Source organism: Betta splendens, chromosome 4, assembly GCF_900634795.4.
Source record: "Betta splendens chromosome 4, fBetSpl5.4, whole genome shotgun sequence".
Taxonomy (NCBI): Eukaryota; Metazoa; Chordata; class Actinopteri; order Anabantiformes; family Osphronemidae; genus Betta; species Betta splendens.
The window spans coordinates 7,553,263-7,579,660 of NC_040884.2; the positions used below are offsets into that span (position 1 = coordinate 7,553,263).

General features: G+C 47.8%; 4 protein-coding genes across 10 annotated transcripts; 3 read left to right on the top strand and 1 right to left on the bottom strand.

The window, feature by feature from the left end:
- The first annotated feature begins 797 nt into the window (after positions 1-797).
- mibp (muscle-specific beta 1 integrin binding protein) lies at positions 798-4,224 on the top strand. Of its 3 annotated transcripts, none has more exons than XM_029149167.3 (8): positions 798-1,023; positions 1,847-1,937; positions 2,419-2,467; positions 2,700-2,871; positions 3,401-3,472; positions 3,558-3,664; positions 3,784-3,869; positions 3,991-4,224. In XM_029149167.3, the coding sequence occupies exons 1-7, from the start codon at positions 998-1,000 to the stop codon at positions 3,867-3,869; spliced, it is 603 nt and encodes a 200-aa protein (XP_029005000.1). In that variant the 5' UTR covers positions 798-997; the 3' UTR covers positions 3,991-4,224. The 3 variants fall into 3 exon arrangements, with proteins under 3 accessions (XP_029005000.1, XP_055363951.1, XP_029005001.1); XM_055507976.1 differs by having other exon boundaries at positions 818-840; XM_029149168.3 differs by lacking the exon at positions 2,419-2,467 and having other exon boundaries at positions 973-1,023.
- A 3,154-nt stretch (positions 4,225-7,378) lies between these two features.
- loxl5a (lysyl oxidase-like 5a) lies at positions 7,379-10,592 on the top strand. The gene is made up of 7 exons (XM_029149464.3): positions 7,379-8,342; positions 8,893-9,001; positions 9,314-9,451; positions 9,545-9,701; positions 9,825-9,920; positions 10,004-10,119; positions 10,200-10,592. The coding sequence occupies exons 1-7, from the start codon at positions 7,379-7,381 to the stop codon at positions 10,204-10,206; spliced, it is 1,587 nt and encodes a 528-aa protein (XP_029005297.1). The 3' UTR covers positions 10,207-10,592.
- Positions 10,593-13,609: 3,017 nt separating this feature from the next.
- Positions 13,610-19,215, top strand: mydgf (myeloid-derived growth factor). The gene is made up of 6 exons (XM_029147708.3): positions 13,610-13,828; positions 15,020-15,070; positions 15,163-15,224; positions 15,534-15,615; positions 16,735-16,807; positions 17,655-19,215. The coding sequence occupies exons 1-6, from the start codon at positions 13,673-13,675 to the stop codon at positions 17,732-17,734; spliced, it is 504 nt and encodes a 167-aa protein (XP_029003541.1). The 5' UTR covers positions 13,610-13,672; the 3' UTR covers positions 17,735-19,215.
- On the bottom strand, positions 16,196-25,972 carry LOC114853869 (uncharacterized). 5 transcript variants are annotated; one of them, XM_029147706.3, is made up of 5 exons: positions 24,111-25,972; positions 21,076-22,053; positions 18,966-19,095; positions 16,520-16,582; positions 16,196-16,434 (listed from the first exon to the last, which is right to left on the bottom strand). In XM_029147706.3, the coding sequence occupies exons 1-2, from the start codon at positions 25,200-25,202 to the stop codon at positions 21,193-21,195; spliced, it is 1,953 nt and encodes a 650-aa protein (XP_029003539.1). In that variant the 5' UTR covers positions 25,203-25,972; the 3' UTR covers positions 16,196-16,434; positions 16,520-16,582; positions 18,966-19,095; positions 21,076-21,192. The 5 variants fall into 5 exon arrangements, with proteins under 5 accessions (XP_029003539.1, XP_029003538.1, XP_029003536.1 ...); XM_029147705.3 differs by lacking the exon at positions 16,520-16,582; XM_029147703.3 differs by having other exon boundaries at positions 16,196-16,582.
- Positions 25,973-26,398: the final 426 nt, after the last annotated feature.

Below are 26,398 nucleotides of genomic sequence, written 5' to 3' on the forward strand. Positions count from 1 at the left end.
ATTATATATTGTGACTTGTGATCACTTCTCCAGCTGGAACATTTGAGAGCATCGCCTGTTTGTAGATTAAAGCTATATCTGTCCCAAATAGGCAGGTTCCTTTTAAATTAATCTGCTGCAGCTCACACAGCCCTCCTGCTCCTGAGACACTAACACATGTACGTTTATCTGGGGTGTGAGTAGACATGAAATATGCTTGACAGTGTGAGGTTTTAACGGAGTAATCTCTGAATTTTTTAGGAATGAAAAAAAACATAACATTGTTAACAGGGCTGCTCTCAGTAGTGATGTTTTTTACTTTTGAGTTAGTTAACATGTATTTCCTGTAGTATTTTCTTAAGACATTTGGTTGGTTGGTATATTTTGCTACACAAGTGTTTCAGCCATTCACTTATTTTACCTAATTCAGTGGGAGATTGGATTTAATTTAAATGTGTTTAAGATCATTTAAACTCCTTTGTACAAGTGAATTAATAAAAAACAGAGGCACGTGTTTTAAATGCACCTATACCATCAATGGTGACTTTCCATCACTGATGGGTGGTCAGGTGCGTGGGCTGGAAGCTGGGAGCAGGTCACACATCTCTGTGATGGACGGCGACAGCTGCTCGGGAGGATGTAGATTCCACAGGTTGGCGGGCTCTGATTGGCTGCTGGACGGAGCTCGGGGGATCCGATTGGCTGCGGGCAAGAGGTACGTCGCCAGAGTGGAAAGGACGGGAAAAGAGCACGAGCAATTCCGACCACGAGACCGTCCCATTGCTACGTATGCGGTGACGCAAGGCGGCTGGAGGCGTGTATAAAAAGCGGTGCCCCACGCGCTCAGTCAATGGAGCAGAGGTAAAAAACTAGTTGCAGCCGCGTGTACGTGACAGGGCTAATTCGGAATTATTTAAAGTGCTTTTTGCACTCGTATTTTGTCTACCGCGTTTGGGCAGAAGTGATTCTGGTGCTTTCTTCAGTGGACGTCGAGTAGAAGAGCCGAGAAGTGACAGAGATGAAGTGCATTATAGGAATTGGCGGGTAAGCGCGTCTGTTTGTTTCCAGTCGTCCGTTTGCTAACGCGTTCTGGGTCTTTACTAACGTCTGTTTCTGTATCCGCTCTCCTGCTCTGTTCGTTGGGGCGAACGTCCTGATAGTTGAACGCTGGGCGCCGTTAAACCGCTCAATGAGACTTGACACAACTCCACATAATGTCCAGGAGGGCAACTTGATAATTGATACTTGTTTAAATAGACGTGCATATATTCCTCTGTGGTTTATTGAACTCCGGCCGCATGTGTTATCAGCTGCCCGCCAGAACGCCCCTCAGCTGGGCTCAACCGGTTTAAAAGCCGCCCCGCGGCGGCTGCTCGTTGTCATCAATCGAGCGGGACTTTTGAAAATTCACCGCCAGAGTTCAGGAAAGTGGAGGGAGATTTAACTTCACTAGCAAATATCACAGTTGAACGTCATCGTCAGCAATAATGAGTGTATATAAACTAACTTATACTATTTATTGATTGTAATTTAGGAGAATTTTAAGGTTGGGACCTGAGCATGCGTGTGTTACTGAAAGATCAGGTTAACTTGTATCCAAATACCCATTTGGTGCTTTTTAACTTTTTTTTTTTTTTCAATGTTTCTTTTAACTGTTTGTTTGCTAATTTGCTTTTTAATTAATAATTTATTAATATTTTGCTTATTTTTAATACACATGACTAAGATGTTTCTATAAAATAAACTAATTTTATTTTCGATTTTGTGGTATCTAGTGTGTTTTTTGTTTTTTTGTTTTTTTTAACTGTTTACAAAAACTCAGTCATGCTTCTCTTATACTTAACTTTTATTTGCTTTCACTTTTTAGGGTTACTAATGGTGGTAAAACCACCCTGACCAACAAACTGATCAAGACTTTGCCCAACTGCTGCGTCGTGCACCAAGATGACTTTTTCAAGGTGAGTTTTAAGAAGTGGATGACTGGTTTAACTTATTTCTGGTTTCCCTCCCTTTTCCTAATGAGCTCTGCATGTAAGCAAAGGAGTGGGTCCTACCCTCAGTAACACCCCACCCCCCCTCTCTTTGCCACTAGAGATAGGAAACTGCATTCGTGCATGTCCAGATTAGTTAATTTCCCTCTTCTCCATTTTTGCTGTTATTTTCTTACCTGTATTCTTTCAATTTATTATTAATTCTTTTGGTTTGACACTGCTGTCGTTCCATCTATCCCCAAAACTAATCACCTCTTGCATATTTGCATTAGCATTTGTTTAGCATTTCCCCATGAAATCAGCATGTTTCTGCTTGCTTATATTATGCATGGCTGTTTGTCTTTCCTGTTTGTTTGTCCTTTGGCCTTAGACTGGCATGTAAGTGGGATCTGAAAGTATTCAGGGCTGTGAGGTTGCAGCAATGTTTTATTGGTGACTGTTATTTCAGAAACCCGATCAGATAGATGTCGGGGAGGACGGCTTTAGACAATGGGATGGTAAGCCTTCACCGAAGACTACCAGTGACTCATTATTTACCGTCTATTCACATACACGTCCTTTCTATTGGCATACCTACCCTCCAGAAATAGTTAACACAAACAGTATTAGTCTTAATTCAATAGAACACATGAAAAAATGACATTCTCCAAATAGTTTACATTGTTTATGTATATTCTAATTATCCTTTTTTTTTCCATCATCTGTCTTTTCATCCCTTTTGTTCTATAGTGATCACAGCTTTGGATATGGAAGCCATGACCAGCACAGTGAAAGGCTGGATTGAGAACCCAGTGAAGTTTGCCCGTTCCCATGGTGTCACTCTGTCCACTGCCTCTGTGGCCAACCCTGATGAGCAGATCCACATCCTGATTGTGGAGGGCTTCCTGCTGTACAACTATGGGTAAGCAGGTTTTTTTTATTTATTTATTTTTTTGTTAGTCTTGAGGATCATGCCTTGACTTTCGAGCTTGTTTAATAAGCTTGTTTAATACATTGATATAAAGTACATTTGGTAGTTTGGCCAGTGTAATGGGAACTGTTACTAGATTTCAAAGGAACCTAGTTTGGTACAGTTTCTTCAGATGTGACGTTCATACCAAAGTCTCCTAATCATGTCACAGAATTTACAGTGAATGAGAACAGACTGTCTTGTCTTCTCGGAACTGCTGAAAAATGCTCATAATTTCTGTAGGGTCACATGATTAACTTGCACTTTTGGCACTGGCACATACGCATGCAGCCGTGGGCTGGTCCTGCAGTTAAAGATAAGGGCTTCAGTAGAAATGGCTTCTCCTTTGAAAGTGGCTGCTTGGCGATAATAGTCAGTCGTGCTGCATAGATGTAGATAGCGGGCCTTATGGACAGTTGCATAACTATTCTCATTTACTCTTTTGGATGCTGAATGTTACCTTTTTGTGTTTTCTCTCTAGACCCTTGCAGGACATTTTTGATATGTGCTATTACATCTCGATTCCTTATGAGGAGTGCAAGAGAAGGAGAAGGTGAGTGTGCTCGCATACTGAATTTAGTTTGGCATCTCGCCTCCTTTTTGTTGGACACTAATCACTTTTTTTTTTTGTCTGTCAGTACAAGGCAATACACAGTCCCTGACCCTCCTGGACTCTTTGATGGTCATGTGTGGCCCATGTACCTGAAGCACAGGAGAGAGATGGAGGAAAGTGGCTTGAACATCGGTAAGCTCTTATGTTTCACTTTGTCACTATTTATTGATTATCTAACTGTTCAAAAAATGTTTTGTTTTATATATAAACAGTTCTCAAATGTATGAATATGTAAACTCTTTGTGTTGTAGACTACCTAGATGGTCTGAAATCCAAAGAAGAGCTTTACAACCAGGTGTATGAAAACATTCAGAACAACCTGCTAAATCGTTTATAGGTATGATGGTTTCTAACACATCACTAAGCCACAAAAAATGTATATGTATACTTTTTATTGTATAATTTTATAAGAAATGAAGAACTTTTGTATAACAGTATTTGTTTTTTGTTTCTTTCAGCAGGAAGAGGCAGTCTTCGTCTCTGTACAGAATTTGTAAATCTAAGGACTTGATTTTATTTTGCTTTAATTTTTTGTAAATAGACTTTTAAATTATCATTATCTTGATCATTACAGTATGTTTGCTTTTTCATGAAGTGTTATAACTCTTATGTTAAACCACTTATTTGTACTGGACCACTGTTTCATGATCACATTCTCTGACAAATAAATGTATTGGTTGCTTTTTACTAAATCTGTGGTGATTGCATTTTTGTCAAAACTTAATGTTGGTGTTAAATTATGTAGTTTTAGTTATGCTGAAATTAATGGATATTAGCCAAAGGCATTTTCTGTACTATAATGCCTTTTGCAGTTATCATAAATAAACTTGGACCATCAATGAATAAGTAAAGCAATCTGAAGCTACTGCCATAGATGTTACTCAGTGTTGAAAGGTGGGCATCAGTTCTTGACGAGAACATTTCCATTGACTCCTCTGGACTTCCAGCAGAGTCAGAGCTAAACCTATTTCACATGACCTTAATGGTGTGAAATTTAAAGGCTTAGAGATGTCTGGATGTGCTTTACCATTTAAACATTTTAGTAAATTTTTATTTTGGGAACGAAGACACCTTTACAACCACGTAGGGCTTCGTCACTCCTGTAGCTGGCCTCATTTGACTCAAGTAGATGCCTGAGTAGGTCACTGGCTCGCAGCAAGATTTAGGCTATTAGAGGTGGATTTGCAGTGCAGGAGGCACGTGCTGATCTATGTTTCCACACCTATAAATAGGCCAGAATAATTTTTTTGCCTCAGGGAGTTCCTTATTCAGTCACAGAGTAGTGTGATCTTCAGCCTCTCATGCTGCTGCTATGTAAAGAACAGGCCACGGAGGAGTGTGTAATTGAAGGTGGACAGGACTCGCGACAAAGCAACAAGCTTTTGGTCTCCAATGTGAATGTCTAGTGAGATTTGTGTATCTGAATAAGTTACAGGTATGCACAGCTAATCCTGACATGTTGTTCTTCGAAGTTCTGGTAAAGACATTTAAAAATAACCATGCCACATGTTCCAATAACATGTGTGTCAAATTAGGTGACCACTGTGATGCACTAACAGGTGGATGAAGGGAAAAACCAAACCGGACATCAGTCCACGTGCTAAAAATGACAGCAGCATGTGCGCCGGCTCTGTTCAAGGACGAACATGAACCTGAAAAAAAACACAAGATAATAGCATTTATGTTATTCTATCCTGGATGCTCCATTTACATACATCGTCATAATACCCTGAGACCTTGCCCTACATATCTGCGTTTGTCAGCTGTGAGGGAGGGTCACCGCCGACACGTGAGCTTGGACGTGTATCTTTATTATTCCAAAATGATTTACTGTGAAAACAAACCTTTTCCACACATTCCCCTGGAGAAATTTGACCTCATTCCTCAACTGCTCAGCTCAATGTGACTGAAACATCCGTTAGAGACATGAAGTCGGTAACACCGGGTGCATGTTATTCTGCGTTGGAGCCGTGTTTTAGTGTGCGTGGAGAACATTGTGGTCTAAGAGAGTGTGTGTTTGTAGAGTTGTTCTGTTCCTGCTGTGGCTTTAATCATGTGCAGAAGGTGTATTACTAACGCATTTAAATACCTAGAAAGGTGCTTTACTACGTCTGTTCAACCCGTGTCCATATATGTTGTGTTTCTCTCTTTCTAATCATTAAGCTGCACTTTTCAAGTTCAAAATAAAACCTCTTATTGTGAAGTGACTTTTACAAACCTATACACTGATAAATTACATTTTTGTTTTGGACTAAGGACTGAGTCGCCCCCTTTTGTCCGGAATGATGCCTCCTGCCTCTTTAAATCCAAATATATTAAAAATCTAAACTGAAGCCAGGTTCATTGATGGTATCAGATGGAGAGTGTCAGTGCCCAGAGCGATGGTGTCACCTGGACTGTCACCAGCTGAGAGATCAGCTGACGCTGGCGGAATGACGCCCGTGTGGTTCCAGAACCTCCTGCGCCAACTGTACTCGGACCCTGCCATTATGTGCCACAGCTTGCTCACACACGTATGCACGCGCTGCTCCTCCTGTTTGCTAACACTCACCCATGAATTTCTGCCCCTGCAGATTAGTGATAGGCTCTGAGTGTTTGCTGGGCTGTGGTTTTATGTCCCCTGACCTCCTCTGATCCTCGGTGTGACTGTTGTCTTCGTCACCCCGGCCTCGCGGCTGCATTCTGCCAGTCTGTCAGCACGTCCCCGTGGGCCCTGAATCGGTGGCGAGGAATAAATGGAACAAATGAGGGCAAAGGTGAGGGCGTCCGCCCCCACCCCAGGACGACTGCCATCGATACCGGAGGTTCACCTTCAAATGTCTGTGGCTTTTCTGCGCAATTAAGCTTTTCCATTAATTATTTCATTTCATTCCTCCCTTCTTACAGTGTTTTGCTTTTTGTACTTTCACAGTTTCAGCCTATGACCATGATTTCACACCCTGCAGGTCTGAACCTCTAAAAAGGCGACAGGGAAACACGATCCCACATGTAGCAGCTACGAAGGATTACAGTCAACTCCACAGTGGCATATTCACACCAGTGGGGTTAAGGTGCAGTTTGTGTCCAGGCAACACATCCTGGTCACAAGAAGCGGGTGAGGCTTGACATTTAGTGGGCTTCAAACTAGGAAACTAAACTTCCTTCAGTTATAATTTTAATTTTGTAAACTGGGCGGAGATGAAGTTTTAAGTTTTAGCAATGACTAATTTAATCTCTAGTCACCGTGCAAAATGTTGGTGGTAGTGAACTGGTTAACATCCATTCACAGTCATGCCAGTTACTAACTCATTCAAAGAAAGGCAGAGTGCGGCTCCTTGTGGTGGATCGGGAAGCATTTCAGGTTACAAGCTCTGAAAGTCAGCCTCTCTGTGTTATAGCAAGCCTTTATAACATTTAAGGATTTTAAATGGCATTGTGATACTTAGATAGCATTTACACTGGTCAAAATTACAAAGTGACTAGTCAGGATTATATTTTAACATATCCACAACTGTGTTCTTAAGAATTACTGTTTAAAATACCAACAATTCAATTTTGGATATAAGACATGACGTCATTAGCTCCATTAACATTTATTACCGTAGATATATTTCTGCCTAGTAAAAACCTGTAATTGTTGGTATTTCGCCTAGTCGTAGTCTTAAATTACAGGCGAAATACATTGCAGATATCTGTGATGTGCATCCTGTCTATCTGACACATGTGAAATCCGCTGGCCACACGTGGTAACGCCGTGCGTAACTGCGTGGAGGCGCGTGTGGTGTAAACACCTCCGTCCCCCCGTGTCTCCAGCGTTAATGTCTCAGTACCGGAGCTCCTCACACACAGTCACCATCGCCAGGCGTCATGGGGAGGTTTGCGTTCATCTCACTTTGCCTGGTTGATGTTCTCGTCTGTTTGGGAACCGGGCAGCGACCTGCAAACGCACGTGTTGGACCGTGGAGACACCGCATTCAGTGGGAGAATAACGGCCAGAGGTACAGTTTATTGAGCACGGGGACGCAATATCGCCCACTGACAGACACCAGGAGACGCACACAGCTCCTACTAACAACTAAAAACACCTTGACGCGCGCCGGCGCTCCTCCTGCGCTCAGTAGATCCGCCAGAACCAGAACCGGAGACCAGGTCGGGGAGGCAGTCATGGGCCAAATCAACGTGTCAGTCCTCGGTTCAGATGCGAGTCACTACTTGATCTCCTTGGGGCGACCGGGCACGTCCGGTCAGTCCCCACCGCGCATCACCGGAGAATCGGTGGCTCAGCGACACCGGCCACGACCTCCGTCCAACGACAGCGCCGTCGCCGCGGTGCAGGAGTTCTCCGGGAGCGGAGTCCCACGAGGAGGCCGGAGCGCGCTTGGAGGGGACGCCGGTGCGCGGCGCGCCGCCGCTTCACCGGCGAGTTTGCCGGACTTTACGCGCAGCCGCGGGGGGCGCGTGGGATCTGAGCGCTCGGATTCGACGGCGCGCTCGCCCGCCACGTGGAACATTATGTCCGAGGACAGCGGCAACGCCACGGGCGACGAGCAGCATCCGAGCTCAGGCGAAGCCCGCGGTGCGCAACGCGCGCACTCGCTCACCAGAGCGGCACCGGCGCCCGACGTCTCCCCCACCGCCCTGTCGAGCAACGCCGTGGACGCTCATCCAGGGTCGAGTGCGACGCGGACTACGAGCGCAAGTAACCCGCGGGATCCGCACAGCATCCATCACAGGAACTCGGTTTTCTACAACGTGTACCCAGGAGACCGCAGAAACAGGATCACTGCGGGGGTTCCGAGCCCGGGATACGGCACGAGGTTCTTCCACAACGGTGAGACCGGCACCGACGCGCGGCAGACGGCGTGATTCCTCACGCAATAATGTCCTGACACATCTGCATGGGCTCCAAATGTGTGTAAAGCTGTCATTTTCACACTTAGCATTAATTCCCCCCTCAACCTTTTCATTCATGCGTATTTTAATGTATTATAATAAGTCCGTGTTAACGTGCAGTAATGACAAATCTAATGTCTCCAGTGTTGGAGCCTCTGAGCAAAGTTTAAATTAAATGGCTGATTGAAAGTCATTAGCACTTTGCCAGCAGTGATTTTGAAATGACCTCAGTGAGCTATGACAGAATAAATTGTCCAAAGTTCCTCATTCATGATCCAGCTCAAGCTGCTAGTGGAGCGTTATGTTTATTAGTCAGGTATAAAACACAGATGTTCTACTTAACAGGGGGCTTTGTGACAAACTGGCAGAATGCAGATGTTTCTCCTTGTTGTATTGGTGTCTAGTTGGATTTAGCTTTTAAGCAGATGATTTTGCTCCATCAGTGGTTTGACGCCCCAGTGTTTGGGCCTTTGTTTTCTCATATGCAGGTGTACCGGACCTGGTTCCCGACCCTTACTACATCCAAGCCGCCTCCTACATCCAGAAGGTGCAGATGTACGCGCTTCGCTGCGCTGCGGAGGAGTTCTGTCTTTCCAGGTGCATTTCTTTATTCCGCTGCCTGCATTTATCTGTGCGCTCATGTGGCATCATTAACAGAAATACGTCAGCGCTTTGCTGGTTTTCGGGGTTGCGTGTGTAGAAATAAAGGAAGCGTTGCGTTGACGCCTCCGTCCGGTGTGGAGGCTGCGGCCAATACCTGGCAACCGCCCGAGGCGCTCTGCTGTGATCTGAGCGGCCAAGGGAAACAAAGTCTGAAGTGAAAGGGTTCCTGAGGTGACTGTGGAAACGACAGGAGCAGGAGCCCAAAGCTCAAGGCTGTGACTCAAAGCGAGCTCGCGTTCCCCTCAGGTCCGCGTACGATCCCAGCGTGAGGGACCTGGACTACAGAGTCCTGCTGCGCTTCCCACAGAGAGTCAAGAACCAGGGAACGGCAGATTTCCTCCCTGTGAAACCCAGACACGAGTGGGAGTGGCACAGCTGTCACCAGTGAGTTCACACTTGACACATCCATTCATGTCATATATATATCAATATATATATCAACCATATATGTGATCAATATGAGCTGCCTCCGTCCAGACACTACCACAGCATGGAGGCCTTCAGCAACTACGACCTGCTGGACGTCTCCACTGGACAGAAGGTGGCGGAGGGACACAAGGCCAGCTTCTGTCTGGAGGACACGTCATGTGACCCGGGGGTCCGCCGCCGCTTCGCCTGCACGGCGCACACGCAGGTCCGCCCCTGGCTTCTGCATGTGTATTCATTCACGCCGATCTGTCCACATGATTTATGGCCGTGTTTTTTATTCCTTCATCCAGCAGAACCGTAATAAGGCTGCTTTGTTTTTTCCACTCAGGGCCTCGGTCCCGGTTGCTACGACACGTATCATGCAAACATCGACTGCCAGTGGATCGACATCACCGACGTCCCGCCCGGGAACTACGTCCTGAAGGTGGGACTGTTTGAAGAACGGGTCGTCACGGTAAATCTGACACCTGTATGTTCTGACCCAACGTCCGCGCTGCTGTCGCCCAGGTGACGGTGAACCCCTCTCGACTCGTCCGGGAGTCGGACTTTTCCAACAACGAGGTGCGCTGTGACGTCACGTACACGGGAAGCTTCGTGCAGACGAGGAACTGCAGGATCACTGCGTGAGTACGAGCTCACTCGCCGCGTCGCGAGCGACAGCGGAGCCGGAACAGAGGCTCAGCGCTGTTCTTTGCCTTGGCAGAAGCTGACGGGACTGAAGGCCAGCGCGTGTGACCGTCTCGCTGCTCCGTCCTGCAGCTGCTGGATCTTTATAATATAATTTATAATATCTGCCAGGCTGGGTGTCATCTTAACTTATCGTTTTTGTAAGAACAATTTGTTGATTAAATTCACAAATCTTTACAAAAAGGGTGTTTATTTGTTCTGTTTGTGCATTTGAGACATGTAATGAATTATTACCAGCTTTTTTAATAAAGGTTAATGCCAACATTTAGAAACAAACCTGCCATTAACACCCGACGCCTGTTTCTTTCTCTCCACACATGAATGGCCTCTGCGGAAGTGATGGGATCACTTGGACAAATATTTCACCACGTGATGTCATCCCACCGCCCGTTTTAGCATCCTTCCATGTACTATGTGAAATGATCCCATTGGCCCCTTCGTTACGGTCACGCAGAAGGCGAGTGGCTGCCTAAACATTTATCCACCTGGCGGCGACTCGCCCTGTTTGCACGTTGTCACCAGATTCATTAGGAGGCCGGTGTGAGCGGCGGCGCTGTCGCGCACAAACGTGTGACGTCAGCCGTGCAGCGGGCGGGTTTCGTGCCACGCTCGCGTAACGCGGTGCCAGTTGCGGAGCGCAAGTGGAAGATTTCAGCCACTGGACAAGCAGGGAAGCAGGATGTTTATTGGGCGAGTGTGCGGGGAAGCGGAGGCTGAGGTCATGGAGAACGTCCTACAGCATTTACAAGTGTACTCTGTTCAAGCAGCGGGGCTTATAGCTACGTTACCTTAGCCGTGCGTGCGTGAGAAGCACTAGCAGTATTTCAGTTTTATGGTGATGTGAGTTTGAACAGATGCGGGGATTTCTAGGGAGGTTGAGACGTGATTGATGGGACAGGGAAGAAGAAAAATCAATGTTCTGCATCACTTGAATTTTCAGTCCTTCTTTTAAACATTCTGCTACTTAGTTTATGCTTGAATCATCTGTGGCATTTAGAGTCAATTTTTAAATCTGGCTGGGCACTTTGATTTATCCATAGCAGTTGTATTTATTTAGCATTTTTAATGGGTAAAAAGTGAAAGGTGTCACAAACCTTCACCACAGGCTGGACAGTCACTTCATGCACACGCTGTCCAGACACAGACTCGTGTAAAGTCCGGTCTACCTTCGGTCAGGGACCCCCCCCTCCCCTCCCCCCAGCCCCTGGTGTGAGTCTGAGTGTGACAGCGGGTCAGGGCAGGCCCTCCTCCGTCGCTCCAGGTGCTGTTTGCTGAGGGCTGGCCGACACGCCGAGGCCGCACGGCTCGCTGGACGGCCGGAGCTGAGATGACGGGGAGGAGAGAAATTCCACAGATCTGCAGACAGCCAGGACAGAGCTGAGTGTAAACTGCTGACCTCAGCAGCATCGCATCGCATCGCGGGCCGAGCGCCTGTGAGGCTGCGGCCAAAAGGTCCGACTGTCTGAGACTCCTGGTCAACAAGCGCCGGGGCCAAGAGACGGGGCCGCTGCCGTCACACACGCTGCTGACCCCTAAAAGTTCCTGTTCATCCGTCATATCCAATGTAACTAGTTTTTCAAACTACATTTTCAATAGTCTTATAATGAAGGTGCTTTAATTGACTTTTTAGCCACTTGAGCGGCAGAAGATGCATCTGAGAGCACAGAGGATGTGAATGTGAAGATGTGAATCCAGCTGTGACAGTGTTTACATAAATCAGCATCCGTCCATTACAGAGATGTGGACTTCACGTGTGGATACATAACATTTGTCAGCTGTGACTCGTCACCCTCCGGTGTCGAGTCCCAGCGTTAACCAGAGCTTCATTTGCCCGTTTTCAGCCGTCGAGCTGATTTATCTTTGTAGCAGCTGTTAAACACTGTGAAAAGCGTTAAATTAACATCCATAAATCTGCACGAAGACATGCAGCGACGTGGCGAAGTGTTCCTTTTAATGCTCCCTGTGGCGCGTGCAAAGTCTGGGACGTGAACTTGCATCATTAGTGAAATGATATCCCGCCGACACGCTGCTTGTTTTCCTCTCTCTCTGTCTGGATGCCGGGTCTGTATTTACCTTTTTTGCAGCGCCGTTTGTTTATAGCAAAGAGAAGAAGCTATTTTCGCGTGCACAGTGCAAATGATGGGCGTTTTTTTCTGTCCTGCTGGTTTTACACAGCCGAGTGTCAGACATCCTGAGAGAGGAAACGCTGTTTACCTGGGCAGGACAAGGACTTACACATGGCTACAGATGTAACAACATTCTTTAGTGGAAATAGAAGAGCCTTTGCAGAATGACCCCTGTAGTTTCCCTTCTGGAGCTGCTGTATAAATGTTAAAACACTCAACAGGCCGTCTGGCTAAATGCTGGCTGTTGTCATTCCTGTTAATGTATTATTTTTGGGATGGGAAGTGGGATTGGACCTGGAGACAGCGAGGGTGAGGCTGAAAACCGTGGAGGAGGAGGAGGAGGAGGAGGGAAGGCCACAGACATGTCAGTCAGCTTAAACCCTCCAGTATTGTTTGTGCTGAATTTAGTTCCCCGTGCTCATATTATTTTATGGCTTTTACACGTAAGTGTCAGACAGCATTATGGGGTCTCCTGTCATATGGTTCACCTGTCACGCTACGTTTAAACAGACTTTAGGGCAAACACATAGATGTAGACACACTGACGCAGACATGAGTCTGTTTGTCCCATGTAACACAAAATGTGGTTTTGGTGTGAAAACAAGAGGAATGTAGAGGTACTGGAGGATGTTACATATACTGTATGTTAGCAGCCCTGAATGTAGTTTTTCATACTATTTTATTGTGATTCAGTTTTCATTTAAAACTACTAAGTTATAAACTAAACTATAAAACTGGGGTTATAGAATAAAGAAGAATAAAATAAACATTTTCTTACTTTGTGCCATTCATTTCAATTAGCAGATTGGGCAGAGTAAGGGTTTAAAAGTCAAAACCGATATTTGAGTTTATTCTTTTTTATACTTGCTTTTGTTGAGAATAAGCAAACAGTCGTAGAAAATGGAAATAGACAATTAGGTCTTAAATTTCTTCCTGTAGGAAACTATAAATAAGGGTAATAGTTAAATATACGTATCACATAATACCAAACTGTAACATTTTTGCTCAGACTGCAATTAAGAAATTTACTAAAAAGCCTTGATATTATAGAGGTGAGCTGATTTTATGAATTACATATTTGTCCTTTTAAAAACACAAGCAGTCGCCCATTACGCTGATTGAACCAGGGCTACACAGTGTGGCCAAGAAAGGTACTGTAGCATTAAACATTCGTATGTCCGACATTATTTCAAACTTTATCAAACATAATTTAAAGTCTATTTCAAAACTGTATAGCAAAAGGCGTCTTTGTTTACGCTTGTTTTTATTTCGTTTTCGTTTGTTTGCTACGACGCAGAGTGTGACGTCATCAACAATCGACCGGACAGCGACACAGAGCAGCCACAGAGAACTGCATCCAGACATGGCCAGTCTAACGAAGTCCTGCGGCGTGAACTTGGCCTTTGTGCTTGAATTTGTGCTGATTTTAGCGTTTGTCTCTGCTGGCCCCGAACGGACGAAGACGGTGGAGTTCAACGTGAAACCCGGAGGAGTGGTGCATACTTTCACTCAAGGGATCGTAAGTGAGCCTACTAAGTATTCATTTTACACAGCTCGTCTGCGTTTAGTGCAGCTGGACGCAGAGCTTCTGCACGTTTGCCGAGCTTTGCACGTCTGCGTATAAGTTTATCCAGTCCGTCGTCTGTGTCTTGTATTTTAGTTTCGCTCCGTTGTTATTGTATTGTTAGCAGCCGAGAGAATTGCAAAGTTACTATGTAACATAATAAAATATTTTATAACACATTTTATTAACACGCGAGAGAGAGTTTCTTTCATTACAAATTGTAGATTGTGATATATTTAATATTACAAAGCATCACAAGTGGAAAAACTACATTCCGCTGGACAAAGTTAGTCGCAACATGATGACGAAACAGCCCGTGAAAGGCTGACACGTCGGTGCCACAACGGCTTCAATGATTGGCTGAGAAATCTGTTGCACGGAATTAAAATAATGTTTAGTCTTTTGTATGTGCACTCAACACGCCCAATAATTGCAGCCCATTATTAAACCACAAATAAAATAACATTATATATTTTTCATTAGTAGGAAATGTCAAAAAAAAAACAAATAACGACCAAATTTTATGTAAACTAATTAATTAATACAATCACACAAAAAATATCTGCTGTAACCCTATTTAAAGTATTCACAAGCAGACCCTCCACTTGTAACCAGGTCTACCAAAGGTTTCTTTTATGTGTTTAATGTTATAGGTTTAGAAAATGCAACTTAATAATCCATTGCAGCTCATACTGGGAACCAGTCTTTCCAGTTTTGAGTTGATATGAGGAACTTCAATATTCAAGCAGTTTGCGTGATCTGGTTTCAGGAATAGTGTTGCACCTAAAAAAAAATCATAATTACATAGCAAATAAATACCTATATTAAAGCTGTTTTGATTTCCAACAATTCGGTTTTTAATTAACAGTGAGCAGGATGTTAAAAAAGGACAAACTTGCTACATCACTTCTTTTGTCTCGTCAATTAATCCTGGACTGACTGCTTGATGTTGAGATCTGAGGTCTGTGGATTGTGTTGCCGGAGACCGTGCTCTTTATCAATCATTTATCAGCCAGTCAGCATCTTTAATGCATCTTGATGTACACGTTTTTCTGGTTGTTGTTTTGTCGTGCTGCAGAGTTAGCACTGATCGCAGTCTGATTGGAATATATATGGACATATTTCTGCTGTGCTTTTCTATTACAGAGGGAGTATGAATGTTCATTCACTTATGCTTCACAAGGGGGAACCAATGAGGTGAGTCACTCTCATTCATTGTCAGTCTATTATTGAATTTTACGTCCAGCTGGTTTTAATCATAAATATTCTTCTGTTTTTGTGCCAAACAGCAATGGCTGATGAGTGTGGGCCTGAGTGATGATGACAGCCTGTTTTCCTGCGCTGTGTGGAGGTGAGACACAAACACACGCATACACACACACACACACACACACACACACACACACACACACACACACACACACACACACACACACACATTCAGAGGAAACAGAGCTGTTGCTGGAGAGACTCTCCTGCAGCTCAGGGAAAATATGTGTGTTTACACTGATCTGCTCCCTGATTGTAGTCATTTGTAAAACACATTTTTGAGAAGCCGACATTTCTTGCAGTCTGAATATATTCCTGTTCGACTTAATAAGTGGATGAATGCATGCAAATGTCTTGAAGCTGATAAATATTTCTTTTCCATTTGTGCCAGGCCTCAGGGAAAATCATACCTGTTTTTCACTCAGTTCAAAGCTGAACTAAAGGGAACCAAAATTTCATACGCCAACGCCTTTGTAAGTATAAATCCGACTCTCCCCTCCGTTGTATGCACACGTTGTCCGTCCTGTTCCCCTGAATTGGTTTTTATGTTGCCAACTGGTGCTGGTCCTCCGTTGTGCCAATTTAGCTGTTGGCAGCTGACGGCTTTCTATAGTTTGTGTAGGTGGTGGATTGTTTTTCCTGATGCTGCCAAGCTTAATTTAATGAAACCAGCTAATAATGGTGTCCAGCCATTCTATATACACTCTAAAGCCCAAATGGACGTTTTGTGTAAACCCAGTAGTTTGAGTTTGTAAGGATATAAATCTGGGGTAAGAGTTGATTGTAAACTTAAAAGAGTAGCAGAATAAAATTCTGTTAATGTAATTGTTTACACACATTTGCTGATTTTAAAAAATGGTCTGAGATCTGTCAGTTCTAATAGAGACACACTTTGGATCTGACTCTTGTACACCCCCTCCACTAATACTTATGTCTCCATGGAAACCCTTCACATGCTCTACATGCCCCTGTACATTTTTAGATCCTTTGGCCTTTAACAGTGGTTTGAGTCCAGATAGTATCAAGTCTGACAGACTGAGGCAGAGCCAGTCGAAATGATGTAAAAACTTTATTTCTCCTAGATGTGGAGCTCAGCGTCGTTGTGGTCCGCGGTAACGGTAATGTCTGCACTCTGTCTGAGTTCAACCACTTTACGGTGGCCTGCCGCGTCTGATGTGGTCATCAGTGAAGTGAAGCACACCTTGACACGCTCCTTTCCCCCAGCAAGGACAGTCCTGACACTCTGTCATTAGCGAGAGGACGCGTCCCCCTCCTGCTCTGTGCTCCGTGTCCTGAAAGTAGAAGACGAACGCAGAGGAAAAATAACTCCACTAAATGACGGGACGAGAATAACCTCGTATACACAAACAAACACACCTGCCTCCCACGCACAGCATCTCCTTGACCTTGCTGTCACATCCTCCTACTTCCCCGGCCCATCTGTTGTTAAAAAAAAAAAAAAGAGAGAGAGAGAAAAACTGTCCTCTCTTGTGCCGCCTCTCATCCTGTTTCTCTCATTTCTGTCTCCTTTCTCCTCGTTTCTTTCCCTCCCCTCCTCTCCTCACCGTCGCCGCTGCTGTGCTTGTCTCCAGTCGCAGACAGCGGCAGCAGGACAGAGCGACGTGCCTCTGAAGCCGGAGGAATTCACCGTCAGAGACGCAACAGGTGAGGAACCCGCGTTTCCAAGTATTCAATCAACTCCCCCTGCTTGTCACGTCAATCTGCCTCCCTCCCTCTCACCGGCACGTTGAGACCTCCCCGCTGATTCCTCCCCTAAAGCATATGCTCCGGCTTCAGTGGGCTGCCATTTGTCCCTGTAGCATTTTATTTGTTGTTCAACAGTTTCTGAGCGAATCCCCACTGTGGCGGTAGTTCCAGACTGTGATTAGCAGGATTTGACAAGTCTCACCGAACAGCAATTTACTGTAACTGCTATTTTCAGCTGATTAGACTCCGTAGCGCAGAAGCTTGCAGACTTCACACAGCATCTATCCCAAACGTACCTCTCTGGAAGAGAGAACTACTGTATTAGTTATAATCATACGTCGCAGTAGGTTTGCGTCTTTTAAGACTGTGACAGGTGCTGAAATAAAGCTGAACCGTCAGGATCATTGGTGCATGTTTGTTTGATAAGGGCTCCCTTTGGTCACTTTGAGCTCACTCCTTATTCAGCAGAATATCTGCTCTAGTGAACACAACTATTACATTTTTCAGGCCGAGTAAACCCACAAACATCTGCTAATGAGAAAACTGATGCCGCCGTAGCACCTGTTGCCTGTAGATGACATAAGTCCTAGCTGCTTTTTCTGCTGCTGTTGCTCTACTTGCCGGTGTTCAGCGTGAGCTGGACCCGGTCCTGCAGGTCTGAATCTGCTGCCTCTGCAGCTCTGCGGTAGGATGATGCTGGCTGCTTTCAGGTGCTTTGCCCCCCCCCCACCCCCCTCTCCCCGCCGCGTTGTTCGTGTTTTTAATAAATCAGCGAGTGTAATCTTCTCCACGCCCTCGTTTCTAGTGACCCACATGGAGGGAACGTTCAAAGCGCAGCTCTCCAAGCTGACCGTCATCGGACGGACGCGCCACAACGAGCTGTAGCTCGTATGAAGTCTGACGCCGTTGGTTCTGCCATGACCTTTCGGAGCAACCTGGTGAGATCTGAGCCGGACCTCTGGGGTTCAGCACGGTCGATGAAGTACGGATGCAGATACTTCAGTAAATTCATTATCTACTACTTTGTTACTGCAGTGAATTTCTACTACTTGGGCCAAAAAGAATTAAACTGTAAAGTATCCAGATTCTTAATAAAATGTCACAATTAAAATTCTGCCCCAAGGTAAAATGATTTCATAGTTGTTTCTTATTCTCTGAGACTAGAGCAGATTTACTGAGAATAAATCATTTCTGATTCACAGGGGATGTATTTGAATGTATAAAGGATTGGTGTAGAGTATAGATAACATGTTTAGAGTAGGAAGGGATTTCTCCATCTTGTGTAATCCTCAGAGGAAACTGAGTAATCCCCAATATCGTCGTTGCACGCACACACACGAACTATTACATCGCTCTCACTGTCGCTCTGTTCTGAGCTGCTGTGCAGACAAGCGCCTCAGTCTCTGCCTTTATCTCCTCGTCTGTTTATCTTCACGTATTCCACATAACTGTAAGATCCCCATCTGATCCGAATTAATACAACGGTTTCTGTATTTTTGGAATTTTTATTTTGCGCTCTTCTTGGCCACAAGCAATGGTGCTATTAGGAGAAAGATCTACAGGATAATCTGATTAAACCCACTTTATTGTGTTAGGCTATAAAGAGTGTAAATGTAACGGTACTGTAAAAAGTATGGATCCTGGAAGATGACAGTGGTTCTACCTCATAAAAACAAATCCAATCATCGTGTCGGCTCAGAGGCTAAGATAAAACAATCGCTGGGACGTTTGGGGGCTTCTGTGGGAATGACCTGAGCTAAGCTGTCGCTGCACTGTCCATCGTTTAAGATGTAGTGAATGGGCTGCAAACAGCTACTTTGCACCCGTTTAGCTGGGAGTGGCAGTAACATTCTTGAGCTGGTCTCTGCTTTCATCCTCTGGCGTGGATCATGGGGGGATATGGAGCAGGTTCAGAGGGACGTCATTATCATAGGTCCCTCTCTGCTCCCGTGAAGCGGGCAGGATTGCCTTTATCTTCCTTGCATCGATCCAGCCCTCTTAGATCTGCACAAGTGTCTGGAGGATGAGTTCTGGGGATTGATTTTAGATCGGGGGATTGTGCTGATTTGATTTTGTGGTCAGATTTATTTCAGATTACTTTTTTTTCTTTTCTTACCTTGTTTGGTTTGTCTTGTCTGTCTGACCGTCTGGAGTTGTGCAAATGCTCAGCAGAGTGATGTGTCCCCACCGAGGCTCCCCTTGAAATCACACCAGGAAATGAACACATCCACATCCAGATTCTGACCCTGAATAGAAACACACACGTTACCTATTTTATATGTTTCCTTTTTCTAATACTTGCTTATTCTGATTCATGATGAAATGTGATGGATGCTTCAATAAAGACGTGGTGTCACTGTTCTGGCGCTAATTCACTGTTTTTTGTCTGGTGGTGTCAGTCATGATCTGGTTGAACCTCCCACAGCCTCGTTAAAGGGTAAACATGAAACGACGGGACATCTGAGTGCCAGCGTCGAGGCGTTAAACACTCTGAGCGCTGCAGCCAGAGCGGTGGAGAGCAGCCTCATGCCCCCATCACGTCTGTGCACAGTCACAGTAATAGGCGCTAATTTAAAGTCATCTTGTGGGTAGAAAAAGCTCATTTTCTTGGTTTATGTAGGAAACTTGATATGAAACAATTTCAAAAACATTATGAACATTTTGATTTGAAAGTTATTCTATTATGTCCTCAATTAACACAAATAGTCTGGATAAATGAGTTCAGCAGATAAGAAGCTTCCACTGAATTCCTTGAAGAAAGACTTGAAGGAAGCGATAGAGCTAAGGGGCCCATTGGGGAACATGCAGTGTCTCAGGAGGGATTTGGTCATTTAATATTGGTCCTGAATTGAAAACATAAAAACTCGATTCCTTGTAATTAAAGCATTTGTAGCAATTCTGCAACTGTGATAATGTCATTCCTAGTTTTTCCGGCCTCATGGAAGACAATGACATTTTCTTCCCGAGATAGTTGTTCCATTGAGCAATGTCTCTGTAGCACAGTAGGTCTTTGTTTACCAGTGTTTACTCCGTCTCTGAGACTCAGAGCTGCCGTTATGCTGTCATCCAAACCCTAGACACATAAAACGATTGTTTACAGTCTGCTACCACTAGAGATGGAGCCTAAGTAAACCCAAGGAAACATGCAGGCCCAGGTCTGACTGAGTCCTGCCACACGATCCTCTTCCTCTTCTTTATATTGTTATGAAATATTTTACAAGCACTGAGTTAATGGTTTGGGTGATTTCCCTTGTGGTGGAATAGGTTCTAACATTTCTGACTCCCTTGTAACTAGTGACCAGCGAACACAAGCAACACAAGCCATCTGTTGGTCAGTCCATTTACTTTAGTATAGTATTGTATTAAAACCTCCTCCACGCTTCACTAAACCTCACTCATTGTTCTATTGGCAGATGCTAGGAGGCTAACATGCTAAGGTTATGGGGCCTTGGTGGGACCACCGAGCTGCTAGAACACTGATCCTACTGATATTGGTGCAGTGTAGAGAGATGCGGCAGCTCACAGGAAGAGCTCCACATTCACGAGATGCCCTGAACGAGCCATTCATTTCTGTGCTGTATCACATCAGCGCCGGTGTCCTTCCTCGCGCTCACCTGCCCCCTCGTCCTCTCTCCGTCCTCCCTCGTTGCATCTCCTGACATTTGTGTGAGCGCAGACGGGGGTTCTGTAACACCGGGGGCCCGGCTGCCCCCCCCCCGTCTCCCATGACGACCCGGCGGCCACAGAACCCTGGACCCGTTCGCTCATTTAGCCTTTCTTCTCGTGCGCCACCTCTTTTCGCCTCCACATCTATCGCGGGTTTGGGGCTTTTCACACCGCTGAGCTAAAGTGGCGTGAGGCGCGCTGACTTCTCATTATAGCATCATGGCTGCTGACAGCAATTATCTGAGCCCAGACAGAGTGCATGTGAGTGGACGTGCTTCGCCGTATGGGGCGAAGCGCATCAAACCTTACCTTGTCTTTTCATCTTGTGATAATTACAATTTACCACATATTTCTTCCCTAATTAGGCCCTCTCCTTTTGCCCTTTAACTGTGCGGTCTGTGGGAGTCTAACAGCTCTGGAGCGACGCGAGCATCTGTAAACGAGCTCTTGTTACCGGGGCTGTAACCCAGACAGATGTTGTGATGCACCCGTGAGCTTAATCTAAGGTGAGGGAGAGACGGACGCGAGCGCAGCCAAGCTGTCCTCCCCCACGTACTCACCCGAGTGGCCTCTCCGTCCCGGCGCCACCTGGTCTCAGCGGGCGCTGACCCACTCTCTACTCTCGCAGACCTGCGGCTGGTGCTGTGAATATGGCCTCCTCCTCCCGCCTCATCGTCTCACACCGTGGTTGAGAGCAGCCTTCTCTTCTCTGGGTACGGAGGGGCTTCGCGGGGCTCCTGTGCTTTCTTCGCGGGCTCCAGCAGTCGGTGGTGGGGGTACGGCGGCGGCTTGCGACCTCGGCGGCCCTGCGAGGCGGGCGGTGCCGCGGGCGCCCGTTGTGGAGCTCCGTGAGCGTCGGTGTCGGGCGCGGTCGGAGCGTCGGCGCCGGCGGGTGGGCGGCCGGCAGACGGCGCCGAGGATGGAGAGAGTGGCCCGGCAGATGGGTGGTCGCGCTGGGGGGTCTGGTAAAACCCAGCTTTGGTCTCTATGATGACAGAAGGGCTAAGGACGGGAGGCGGGTGGGGCTTTGTGGACAGACGGGGGGGAGAGGAAGCGGGGCTGACCCTGATGGAGGGGGACGCCACAGGGGAGCGAGGCTGAGAACCAGGGCTGCTGGGCGGATGGAGGTTCACCGTTAGAGGGGAGAGACCCGGAGTGGGAGGTCGACCGGGGGGGAGTCTTTGTCCAGACAAAGTGCAGTCATGGGGGGCGAGGCTCTGAAGTTGAATGGGGTTGAATAAAGGGAGATTGTTGTGGTGCGGTCCACCTTGCCTAGAGGCAGAGCCGGACCTACAGGTGACCTGGAGAGCCCGGCTCCTCTCTGAGGGGTGGGATGATAGGGGATGATCCCTCCTGGTGGTGGCGGGTGAGCGCGGGGGCTCCGGGGGCACGTGGGGGGCGCTGCCCACCGTCACCCTGCTGGAGCTGGAGCCGGAGCTGGAGCCCGAGCAGGAGCTGCTGTCGCCGTCATCCATGGTCGCCCACTCCTCCTCGTTCAGATCGATGGATGACGTCAGGTAGTCAATCTGCCCCACCACCTGGAAAATCCAACGCAGGGGAAGATAGTAAGGCTTTTATGTCTCTTTGTGAAAGGAGCTCCCTGATCCAGGCCCTGCTTTACAAACAGGAGGCGTGTGTTTGATGGATTTATGGCTGGATTAATAAATTATGGGAAATGTAGGATCTAACAGCGTTTGATCCAAACCCAGGATTAAAGGCTAAATGTCTTAACCTTTCCTGCCAAACGGAGACTAAGTGATCGTTTCTTGACTCACAGTATAAAGAACAATCTCCAGGTGAAGGCTGCCACAAACCAATGTCCTAAATGATAAAGTTTGGGGTAATTAATTTAGCTGCGTTATAATTTAGATCCCACCAGATACATGGCCCTGAGCAGTAAGTATGTCACACGAGCTTGTACTACTTAGTGAAATGGCTGGAAAATGCTCTGCTCCGCCTGGGAAGCAGCAGATAACTGAAGGCAGAGTCGTCCGCCTCCCCACGCGCCTCGTTTGTCGCACGTGTGTTCAAAGCAGAGCGTGAAACGAGCCGATCCGCGTCACGCCTCGTCCGCGTTCACCACGGAGGACGCAAAATGAGCGGGGCTGCGGAGTCTGGGGGAAAATTGCACAGAGGAGAGCGCGTGACCCAGCTCCCCACCTGCTCCGCGTGCGCACAGATAAATCCTCGGCCCCTGCTGGAACAGATGAATTCTATTGTTTAGTTCTCTGTTCACCAGCGTCCTCGCTGATGTCAAAAGATGACCTGATTTTTTTCTCCACTTTAAATGCTGCGGGTCCTCGCGTGAGGCATTTCACATCACTTTGAAGTGCTGTGTGTGTGTGTGTGTGTGTGTGTGTGTGTGTGTGTGTGTGTGTGTGTGTGTGTGTGTGTGTGTGTGTGTTAACGTCGGGAATCCGGCGACATAAAAGCGCAGAGGACCCCGGTTTTCATCCGCGGCTCCCGAGAGCGTTTATCAAAGAAAAATCATCCCGACATTTTCTGACCCGTCGGTTCCTCGCGCGCCTGCGCTCGTGTTTGTTCCAGGGGCGCAGTCGTTTAACTTCCACGCACCTCTTCCAGGTTAACGCGGCTGTTGTTCTGCTTGAAGTTCTGAGTCATGATGCCGTTTTTTTGATCTGCCAAAAAGCCCGAGGAGCGGATCGCGTTTATGTGTGCGACTTGTGTGTTTTTTTTCCTTTTGCTTTATGACGGGAGAGATGTTTAGTGTTGCTATAATATTTGTACAGCCTCTGTCTAAAATGTTTTAAAGGCTCACTCCAATTCTGTTTTATTACGGTGATTGATTATTAAATAAAAGTGAAGGTTGCTGCTCATGCAACGGAATGATAAAACAGGCCTTTGAAATAAATATGCTCCCAAAGTCTTCTCTGGTGCCTTATCTTCCTTTGATCTGTCGTCTCTGTTGTGAAAATTCGGGCTTTTCTATCACAGCGTCTGCCTCCGCCCGCTCCTCCCCGCCTGCGTTGTGTGTAGCTATGTGCTCTTTCATCAGCATCATATTAATACTGTCACATCGGATCTCGCGGCGCGGCTGATGAGGTTAGTACCTCGGGTTTAGCCGTGACCCCGCAGACACGGATCAAATGCCACGAGGCGAGATTTGCGTGTCACTTTTGCTGGATGAGAAATGTGAGGCGCAGATCCTCAGACGTAAATGGATTATTAAAAAAAAAAAAAAAAAAAAAAAGCGTCGGACGCCGGCCCAGCTGTGCCTGGAGCAGCATCTGTCCACGAGGGGGGAGGGGGAGGAAGGGGAGGAAAGGCTCGCTTAATGTCACACATCATCTCAATAACCTCCGCGTGCGTCAGGCGTAGCGGCGGAACAGAACATGGGCGCGGCAGAGTTATAGTTGGAGAAGCACTTTTTAATGCATGTGAATTTGTGCTGAGGATGTGCATTCGCAGCGTGCGCCCCCCCCCCCCCCCCCCCCTCCGGGTTTGTTAGCATAAGCATGAGCATTTCCTGCGTGAGGAAAAATAAGCCTGGGTTAATGTGCCAGACTGTTCTCTATTCCCGTGCTTTCCAGGGACCCGATGTGATGATTTGGCGGCTGTCTCGCTTGATTCTCACCTCCTTCATTTCCTGCTGCACGTCCCTCAGCGCCGTCAGGACCTGCTCCAGGTTGTCCACCACGCACTTGATCTGGTTGCGGACCACCTTCATGCTGCAGCCGCCGTCCTTCCTCCTCTGCGACTCCCCATCGCTCCTGGGCCGGTGCTGGAGCCACGTTTGGTTCTGGCCCAGGACGGCGACGCGCTCTGAACCGGGCCGGGCTGCCCTGGGCCCTCGCAGGGTCGTGTAGTCTCTGTGGGGGTCCTCTGTGGAGACGAGGGCTCCGTTCACGCCCTCCACAGGTGGCTCCCTCGGCGCCGTCAGCGCTCGCTGGCTCTGTTGTTTCATGTAGTCAAAGCTGGAGCCGAGCCCCCGCTGCCGCTCGATTAGTCCCCGGGAGTCTGAGCTGAGCCACGCGGACGAGTGGAGGCCTCTCGGTCCGTAGGTGGCGCGGCCGCTGCAGTCCCACACCTTCCCCCTCCCGTCCTCCACGCACACCACTACGGGCAGCTCACACTTGGGCTCCTCGCAGAACAGCGCAGGAAGCGGAGCGAGGCAGGGGCCCGCCAGGGGCCCGTACGCCCTCGCGTGGGTGCCGGTGCCGTCCTGCTGGGACTGAGGCAGGCTCAGGCGGCTGGTCCTAGCAGAACCGCGCTGGTCCGGCGTGGAGGCTGAGCCGCTGACCGGACCCTCCGCTTGGCCGGTCTGCAGGCTGGGGTCCGGGTCCAGTTCTGCAGGCTGACTCCACCGGGCAGCACCGTCCTCCCTGCGCTTGCCCAGGCTCCCTGGCAGCATGTGATGCCCCCGCAGCACCACCGGCAGCATCCTCCCCACGCCCACGCCCACGCCCACGCCCACGCCATTACACCGGAGGTCTCCCTTCTTGGCCCGGCCCCTGGCCTGGATGGAGAAGAGTCCGATCCCCTTTGCTCGCTCCAGGGGCGCCGCGCTGGTGCGGGCCTCCGCGCTGGGTTTGTACGGTCCACTGAAGCCCAGGTCACCGCTGTGCTGCGGCTTCAGGCTGTTACGCAGCCATGGGATGAAGTGGGGGGCGTGCGGCTTGAAGCCCCTCTGCTCCCCGGGCGCCGAGGTCCTGCTGTCGGAGAACATGGTGACGGGCGGCGTGCGGCCGCCTCGCGGATGGAACGAGAAGCAGGAGAGACACGGAGAGCTTCCTCCTCTTTTTCCATGAATCTCCTCCTGTCTTTGCCATCAACACAAACTCTATCTCCGCCCGTCTTCAGTCCCTCGTCCACTTCCTCCCTGCTTCCTCGTCTTCAAAACTTTTATCCGCCTGTTCCCTCCTCGGGGCCAGATCCCACCCACCCGCCCCCCCTTTTCCCGTCGGAAGCTCTTCCCGGCGTTGTCGGCCGGCCGTTTCCCCCCGTGCTCCCGCCTCTCCTCCTACCGCCTCCTTGGCTGTGTTGCTCTCGAGCCCATCACCCCCTCATCGGGCCGGTCTTGGAGATGCTGAGGGCCTCTCTCTCTCTCTCTCTCTCGCTCGCTCGCTCTCCCACCGTCTTCGCTCTGTGCCTGCCTGCGTCTCACTGGCTCAGTGGCGATAGAGGCTTCCTGTCTCTACATATCTCTCTCGCTCGCTCGCTCTCTCTCTCTCTCCCTCCCGCTCTCCTCCCGCACTGCACTGCGCTGCCTCCTATCCTCGCTCTTTCTTCCTCCCACTCCCTCTCACTGCTCTAACTCCCTCTCTCTATTTCCCTCTTCCCATCTCCGTCTCTTGTCTCTGTTGCTCTCCGCTCTCATCGGAACCGCTTATCGCCCTTCCTTTACAACTCCTCTTCCACACCTCCCTCTTCCCTCGCCTCCACCTCCCATTCGCCGGCGAGAGCAGCTAAACTTCAATCAAGACGCTAGTGTTATTAATCCCCCATTAGCCAATGTGTACCCACGTGATTCCCCCTGCCTCCGTCCTCATCTGATTACTCCTTCCCTGGCTCAGCCTCTCAAATTAAATGCTGCTTAGGATACCAGAGGGGGTTTAAAGGAGTAGGGGAGGACGGCAGCAGGAAGAGATAGAGGAGGAATAGCAGGGGGCACATAATTGCGACCTACAAGATAAGGGATCAGCGACAGCAACTATAAGCTGCACGGCTACAAACAACAGCCTGCCTGTGGCCCGGCTCTCCCCACTTCATTGTGACTGTCAGCAAATAGTGTCAAGTTACATCCCAATCGTTTCCTCGCTTTATTTCCAGCCCCGTATCCAACTTTCATTTGTCCCAATTATGCAGAGACAGCTGCTATTTTCGGGGGTTCTCGCTCAAATTCCAATTCTTGGCTGTCTGGAT